General features: G+C 43.8%; 1 protein-coding gene across 4 annotated transcripts in view; it reads right to left on the bottom strand.

The window, feature by feature from the left end:
• Window positions 1-4175: 4175 nt before the first annotated feature.
• The window catches only part of fhod1 (formin homology 2 domain containing 1), a 235561-nt gene continuing 230816 nt past the window's right edge, over window positions 4176-8920 (bottom strand). For all 4 annotated transcript variants that reach the window (XM_078400311.1, XM_078400312.1, XM_078400310.1 and 1 more), the window contains one exon: window positions 4176-5405. In XM_078400311.1, the coding sequence (XP_078256437.1) occupies window positions 5323-5405 (83 nt within the window). In that variant the 3' untranslated portion in view covers window positions 4176-5322. The remainder of the gene's footprint in view (window positions 5406-8920) is intronic.

Below are 8920 nucleotides of genomic sequence, written 5' to 3'. Positions count from 1 at the left end.
CGTCCCCTCACCCTCTAGTCTAGTGTAGTGCCTCACCCTCTAGTCTAGTGTGTCACCCTCTAGTCTAGTGTGTCCCTCACCCTCTAGTCTAGTGTGTCCCTCACCCTCTAGTCTAGTGTAGTGCCTCACCCTCTAGTCTAATGCCTCACCCTCTAGTCTAGTGCCTCACCCTCTAGTCTAGTGTGTCACCCTCTAGTCTAATGCCTCACCCTCTAGTCTAGTGCCTCACCCTCTAGTCTAGTGCCTCACCCTCTAGTCTAGTGCCTCGCCCTCTAGTCTAGTGTGTCCCTCACCCTCTAGTCTAGTGTGTCCCTCACCCTCTAGTCTAGTGTGTCCCTCACCCTCTAGTCTAGTGTGTCACCCTCTAGTCTAGTGCGTCCCCTCACCCTCTAGTCTAGTGCCTCACCCTCTAGTCTAGTGCCTCACCCTCTAGTCTAGTGTGTCCCTCACCCTCTAGTCTAGTGTGTCCCTCACCCTCTAGTCTAGTGCCTCACCCTCTAGTCTAGTGCCTCACCCTCTAGTCTAGTGCTTCACCCTCTAGTCTAGTGCGTCCCCTCACCCTCTAGTCTAGTGCCTCACCCTCTAGTCTAGTGCCTCGCCCTCTAGTCTAGTGTAGTGCCTCACCCTCTAGTCTAGTGCCTCAACCTCTAGTGTATCTCTCACCCTCTAGTCTATTGCCTCACCCTCTAGTCTAGTCTAGTGCCTCACCCTCTAGTCTAATGCCTCACCCTCTAGTCTAGTGCCTCGCCCTCTAGTCTAGTGTAGTGCCTCACCCTCTAGTCTAGTGTGTCCCTCACCCTCTAGTGTATCTCTCACCCTCTAGTCTAGTGCCTCACCCTCTAGTCTAGTCTAGTGCCTCACCCTCTAGTCTAGTGCATCACCACTTCTGGAGAAAGTGCAGGCAGGGGGGGGGGGGATCTCCATGTGATGGGTCTGGGCAAGGGGTTGGGTCCAGGATAATAAAAACCACGTATCTAAACGATAACTAAAACTTCTCACAGACTTAGTTATTTTTTGATATAATAAATAATTAATATCTCAACTGGGATTTTAGAGAATCTTGATACAGATTCCCTTGAAAGAGCCGCCTTTTGTACTATTCCTGCTTTGAATCATTGTAAAACAAAATGAAATAAATAAAGAACTGTAGTGAAGAAAAGGAAATAGGGTTTTTTTAATTTGTGAGGATGAGGGGAAGGTGGGGTCGTGAGTGGTTGTGAGTTACTCTGAATGGATTGGTGATACCACAAACGTTTCTTATTTATATCAATGATTTTGCAGACTCACCAGGCTGTGATGAGAGTCACCAGTCAGAAGATGCATCAAATTCTCAGTCTCACCAGGCTGTGATGAGTCGAGAGTCAGAGAATGCAGCAACAGATTGAGGAGGCAAGTAAAATCCATACATGAGGTGTACTATTCATAGTGGGTAGTCCATAGAGCTCAGAGGACCATCGGAACACGGCTACCAGCCTTGGAGGGCATCTACAACACACGATGCCTCAGAAAAGCCACCAGCATCCACAAGGACTCTTCACACCCCTGCAACAGTCTGTTTGAACTTCTACCATCGGGCAGACGATACAAGGCCTTCTACGCCTGCACCTCCAGACTCAGGAACAGCTTCATCCTCAGGGCCATAGCTGCTATGAACCGGATGGTCACATCGCACAGTGAACCGGCACAGATCTACTTGCACTTTATTCTGTTTTAAAACTGTTCTAATTTGTTTCATTGGGTTGTTTAAATTAATATTGATTAGCTAATTAATTTATTGCATCATATGGGAGGCGCATTCCCAATCTCGTTGTACCCCTGTACAATGACAATAAAGATATATTGTATTGTATTGTATTGTATAGAGAAAACAGACAATGTATATAAGAGATGAATGAAATAGCTGAATAAGGCTGAGAGAGGCTTGGAGATATTAATTGGGCGGGCACGGTGGCGCAGCGGTAGAGTTGCTGCCTTACAGCGAATGCAGCGCCGGAGACCCGGGTTTGAACCCGACTACGGGCGCCGTCTGTACGGAGTTTGTACGTTCTCCCCGTGACTTGCTGTCTGTACGGAGTTTGTACGTTCTCCCCGTGACCTGCGTGGGTTTTCTCCGAGATCTTCGGTTTCCTCCCACACTCCAAAGACGTGCAGGTTTGTAGGGTAATTGGCTTGGTGTATGTGTAAATTATCCCTAGTGTGTGTAGGATAGTGTTAATGTGCGGGGATCGCTGGACGGCGCGGACCCGGTGGGCCGAAGGGCCTGTTTCCGCGCTGTATCTTGAAACTAAACTAAAACTAATATACTTGGCACTTAACGTGGCAATTCACTCTACAGTAGCAAACAACAATGTATTAAAATACTGAATTATACTGCCAAATAATTGAAGAATTGAGTCAGAAAATGTAATGTTCTGGTCAGAGTGCACCTTGACTATTGTTTCAGTTATGATCACGGACACAATGCTAGCATTCCAGTCCCAGAGGCACCGTGGAGCAGAGCTGGAAGTTTGGCCCTCGGTGAGTGGGGATACTTGCGGGGGAAACTGATACAAGAGGGATCTTAGCTTGAAAAACAGCCAGAATGGAGACCTTGGAAAAAGTGCAACCATTCATCCTCAAATATGAAATCAAACATTGTTTCACGGTTACTCATGGCAATAGGGTGAGAGAGGCTAGGGTTTCTGTACTTCACAGAAAATTAACAAAATGAATGAACATATTATTACAGTGCCTTTTATATCTTCAGGATGCTGTACAGGGGAGTACAGAGAAGGTTCACCAGATTGATTCCTGGGATGGCAGGACTTTCATATGAAGAAAGACTGGATAGACTCGGCTTGTACTCGCTGGAATTTAGAAGATTGAGGGGGGATCTTATAGAAACTTACAAAATTCTTAAGGGGTTGGACAGGCTAGATGCAGGAAGATTGTTCCAGATGTTGGGGAAGTCCAGAACCAGGGGTCACAGCTTAAGGATAAGGGGGAAGTCTTTTAGGACCAAGATGAGAACGTTTTTTTTCACACAGAGTGGTGAATCTGCGGAATTCTCTGCCACAGAGGGTAGTTGAGGCCAGTTCATTGGCTATATTTAAGAGGGAGTTAGATGTGGCCCTTGTGGCTAAAGGGATCAGGGGGTATGGAGAGAAGGCAGGTACGGGATACTGAGTTGAATGATCAGCCATGATCATATTGAATGGCGGTGCGTACAGGCTCGAAGAGCCGAATGGCCTACTCCTGCACCTATGTTTCTATGTTTCTATGTAAAGGTCTTTACATACCTTCGATTACTTTTGAAATGCAAGTGGTGTTACATTATAGACAACTGCATGGCCTATACACACACATCCAATTTCTGCACCGACTAATGAGATGAATCTTCGGTTCATTCAACTTCAGAATAATGTTCCACAGGGAAGATGGGTCTGCTCAGCCAAGCCTGATCCACTCTGACAATCCCATATTCATCTTGGATGTTGAGGGAGAGAGTTTACTTGTTCGTTTTAGCTACACGCGATCACTTGGCCTGGCTGGCTTCTATTTCTGTATCTATCTTGTGAAATAATTTTAGAGGTACAGAATGCCTTGCGGCATAAGAGTTCCTTTTGAAGAAATACTGCCTTACATTTAGTCAGCTGCATAGTAGAGATTGTACAGCTAAAGTGGAGGCTTACAGCAACAGTGGAAACTCAACTAACGTGTGGTACTGCCCTACTCGAAAAGATGGAGTGGTAACAAAAGTGTCTGCTGAATTATTAGAGGGCACCAGATCACCAGTTTCTGTGTGGAGGATAGAAAATGACCAAGACTTAGGTGTGTACGATTGGTGGGGCTAAACAGGGCCTCAGCCCTCTCCCCCAACTTAAACTACGCACATGTATTGATTACATAACATTATTGATCGGTGCTACCACCACATCCCCCTCAATGCTAACAACTATGAAGTCCCATGCAGGCCCCTGTAAACACTTGAGATGCTTTTGTACTGAGCTCAAAAGGTACTCTAATTCTCCAAATCAATCAAGGACCTGGAGTTGAAAGATTTGCTCACAATGCAATTGCAGTCGACAAAGATAAACTGAAAGAAGCTTGATTTTTTAAACGTCTAGAGAACAAAGCATCACAAGAAAAACATGAAACATTTAATCATTGCAATAATACTGATACAGACATTCACAAACAATGTTTCATAGATTACAAATAAAAAGTTTATCAAAATACATCGCACAGTCCTAAATGACCTATGACCTTTTTTATATAAAAAGTAGAATCGTGTGCATTTGTAACAGTGAATATATTGCTTAAATCTGCAAATTTGTTTTGGGTCAGCTTGCCTTTGGAGTGTTATACATTGCATTCAGGATTACCCTGCAACTAATATATTGATTGAGTTGTCAATGAGTGGTTTTTTAAATGTGATCATTATACTGCCCAAAAATAAAGGTGACATCCATGTGCAAATTTATATCCAAAATATGGATGATGCAGAGTGCTATTCCATGCATATCTGCCAACAGACTTTTATCATGCTACATAAAGACATGATGACGTTTCAGGCCGAGACCCTACTCCAGACTGAGACTCCAAAGATAATGCCTGTCCCACTGAGTTACTCCAGCATTTTGTGTCCATCTAGAAGTGCATAGGTGAACCTTGAATGAGGACAGGATCAAATTGAGTTGGGAAGCCCCTATCTTCTAATTATTTGAATCCACTCACTATCCAGTTTTGTTCATTGGTAGGTCGCTAGCAGGTAAACAATTCCCAGAGGATTGTACCCTCACAAAATCACTGTCTTCAAGAAATATTGGAGACCGCTTTTTGGGGTGGAATATTGATGCAGATTTTCAATTGAATGCTGGTAATTTAGGCAGCAAATATCTGCTGGAGCCCAAGTTTCAGAGGGACATTTTGAGCACTTAGGCTGAAGCTCAATTTACCCTCTAAATCCATTATTCAGAATGAGTTCAACTTTAGTGAACCCAATGATTCCATCCAACAATGTGCAAAGATAAGACCCAGGCCGATCATAATAACTAAAAGTAATGGTAACATTTTGGAGCTTGCCACAAATTGAGGAATACAAAAATGTTTTCTGTCTTGTTTATTTATTCAGTTACTGAAGTGTCTGAAAGCTGAGGCTCCAAATTGTGTTTCCTCTTTATTTAAGTTGTTTTATACTTGAGTAGTCACGCAGAACTGTAAGCTGCGAGACTCTGGCATAGAGCACAGAATGCTGGAGTAACTCAGCAAGTCAAGCAGCATCTCTGGAGGACATGGTCAGGTGATGTGTTGGGTCAGGACCTATTCTTCAGACTGATCGTTTTATACTTCGACTTCTGATGTTTTAGACAAACCCAATGCTTGGACCACGTCGGGGGTCAAACCACTTTTCAGAGTTCTTCGCACTGCAATGAAAGAAAAATCAATATTAGTTTAGGTAAGCCAAACACCTGCCTATTTTATAGGCTACCTGAGCTCAGGTGCAACTGGTTTGAAACTCAGTCCAGTTCCAAATGGGACTCATATAGAAATGCCAACTCTGGCTTTTGTGGGAGATATTATCATTCATACTGTCTTAGGAAAACTATCCTCAGAGTGGACCTTCACCAGTGGAAGTAAACATTTATCTTCCGTCACTCAAGAGCTATTTAAGAATTTTCGAAAAACAAAACCGGTATGTTTTATGTGTGTAATACCATTATGACCTTCAGCTGAGAACTGGATACAACCTCATGCATGTTGAGAAGAAGTTTTGATTTTAGTTATTGATTCCATCTTGCTTCCTATTTTCTACCTGATGCTGAACTGTCAATAACTTTAGTTGCCGTTTGCAACCTGAACTGAACTTTCAATTCAAGTCTGAAGAAGGGTCTCGACCAGAAACATCACCCATTCCTTCTCTCCAGAGATGCTGCCTGTCGTGCTGAGTTACTCCAGCATATTGTGTCTACTTCCAATTCTATTGCCCCCTCATGCATCTGTTGAGAAGATCACTGCCTCCATTTGCTTTGTTACCACTTGGCACAAATAAACCAGGTACTCCAAGCTGACTTCCTAGTTACACCCACTGTAAATTCATCCAAAACAGTTGCCCTTGTGGTAAATTACAAAGGGGCCTGTTCACCTGTCAACTGTTGCTAGCTTAGATCGACTCCTTGTCTTGCAACATCTCAATTTTAACTTTTTTTCCTTTTAAAATCCACATGTCCCTAACTTTCTATGCTCCTCCGGTCATCCGAACCTCAAGTGTTTCCCTCTATAATTGTGAATTATATTTCTGTACCCCTGAATTACATTGTTCCGCCACTGATGTACCAGCCCTGGAATTCCCAATGTACGTACCTCTGGCCTCCCCCTCATGAAGGTGCTCCACAGAGCATATCCATTTGATCAAAGCACCAGGTGCTGGAGAAACTCAGCAGGTCAGGCAGCATCTGTGGAGGGAATGGATCCATTCTCTTCAGACGCTGCCTGGCACGCTGAGTTACTCCAGCACTTAGTGTTTTGGACTCCATCTGCATCTCCTTGTGTCTACAAATTTGATCAACTAACTGTCTTAACATCTTCTTGTGTGTCTGGGTATGAAATTCTGTTGGATAAAGTGCCGGAGAAGCATCTTGGGATGTTATACCATGTTAAAGGCTCCTCATAACCATAGCTTAATTTGTTTATTCACTTTGGCGAGAATACCTAGTTCTTTTTGGAACTAGTAAATACTTTACAATCGTCAGACTTTCCAGTAACTGTGTGACTGCATTAAATATTTTAATTTCAGTTAACAGTTTCAAATTGATAATTAATTGGCTCGCCCAACAGGTCATTATATGACATGGTCTTTTATAGAAAATCATTTTTACGATTACAATGTAATTGATTTTTTGCACGATAAAGCCAGCAAGTTGCACCCATAAAGGTGAGGTAACCGGCAAAGAGTCATTCATTTTAATACATAAGTCATTTTTTATCACACAAGCTGGACAAAGCTGGTAACTATTTATTGTACGCTGCAGGACTTTCCATAATACCTTGTGTGTCCTGAAGAATAATGATATAAAATCCATATCCATGAAAGAGCCCTTTCAATCAGACACGGATAATATCTCAACAATAAATCTGCAGCTGAGTCCTGGAGCCTGAGATTCCAACTCACGCGGTTAAAATTAATTATAAACTATACCCTTACCTAAACTGAGCACAGAACATTAAGTGAAGCACAAAGTAAGTCAGTGGGTCAGGAAGCATCCCTCGAGAACATGGATAGGTGACATTTCGGGTCAGGACCATTCTTCAGACCCGACACATTGCTTATCCCTGTTCTCTGGGGATGCTGCCTGACCGCTGAATTACTCCAGCACTTTGTGCCTTTTATATAAACCCCCAGCATCGACAGTTCCTTATTATCACATCAATGAACAGAGGCATTCCACTTCCATAAATCTCAAGAGGAAAGATTGTCCAGACCAGGCTTGTGTGTGCTGGAGTGGAGAGAAGTGGGAGAGGTTATGATTGAGACATTTTAAAGATGGCTCAACGATGCAGCAAGTGGAGCTGCTTGACCACAGTTCCAGTGACCCAGGGGTTGTTCCAGTGACCCAGGGGTTGTCCCAGTGATCCAGGGGTTGTCCCAGTGACCCAGAGGTTGTCCCAGTGATCCAGGGGTTGTCCCAGTGACCCAGGGGTTGTTCCAGTGACCCAGGGGCTGTTCCAGTGACCCTGGGGTGGTTCCAGTGACCCAGGTGGTTCCAGTGACCCAGGGGCTGTTCCAGTGACCCAGGTTGTTCCAGTAACCTAGGTTGTTCCAGTGACCCAGGGGTTAATCCAGTGACCCAGGGGTTATTCCAGTGACCCAGGGGTTATTCCAGTGACCCTGGGGTTATTCCAGTGACCCAGGGGTTGTCCCAGTGACCCAGGGGTTATTCCAGTGACCCAGGGGTTGTCCCAGTGACCCAGGGGTTGTCCCAGTGACCCAGGGGTTATTCCAGTGACCCAGGGGTTGTCCCAGTGACCCAGGAGTTGTCCCAGTGACCCAGGGGTTGTTCCAGTGACCCAGGGTGTTCCAGTGACCCAGGGTGTTCCAGTGACCCAGGTTTGATTGTCCTCCACCACAGCTGTATGGAGTACACGCGTTCTTCCTGCAAACACGGGAATTTCCTCCGTGTTCTGGTTACTTCCCACGATATATAAACATGGGGGTTGGTAAACAGATCCTGGTGGGAGGTGAGTGGTAGAATCCGGAGAGGAGGGAGTGTTCTTGGGAATGCAAGGGGAATGAAATGGGTCGAATTATGTAAAAACGGGTGCTTGATTATTATTATTATTTTAATTTTTTTAATTTATTTTCCGGCCAATACAATACAGCAGATTGACCATACAGTTGTGAAAGTTAAATAGTATGAAATCATTGTATCAAAAATAAAACAATATAATCACGTGTGATATTATTGTATGAACATGATAGGCTAAAGGGCCAGTTTTCATGTTGTAGAGCTACGTCTCTCTGTAAAGCTACAGAAATGATAGGATAACTGATAATGGAAAGGTAGCTAATGATAGAAAAGGGTTTGATAATGCTGATAGCTGAAATCTCTTGCATGGGAAATTAAATGAATTGTTCTGGGATATTTCAAAAACAGTCCATAATTTGTGGACAACAATGATTACAAAGGGTGTATCATCATTACAAGTGGTTGTTCTTTAATTGTTATAAGAATGTAAGGATTCAGAAATCGACTCATATTGCAAGGAATCAGTCTCACAAAAAATTGTTTTGTTTCTTTTCCCTGGTTTATAATTCCTGGGAAACAGAGCTCTTAAGGATAGTGGAGTCAGGGGGTATGGGGAGAAGGCAGGAACGGGGTACTGATTGAGAATGATCAGCCATGATCACATTGAATGGCGGTGCTGGCTCGAAGGGCTGAAT

Source organism: Rhinoraja longicauda, chromosome 6, assembly GCF_053455715.1.
Source record: "Rhinoraja longicauda isolate Sanriku21f chromosome 6, sRhiLon1.1, whole genome shotgun sequence".
Lineage (NCBI taxonomy): Eukaryota > Metazoa > Chordata > Chondrichthyes > Rajiformes > Arhynchobatidae > Rhinoraja > Rhinoraja longicauda.
The sequence above is the reverse complement of the archived record's forward strand: the minus strand, read 5'-3'. Positions and strand labels throughout refer to the sequence as shown.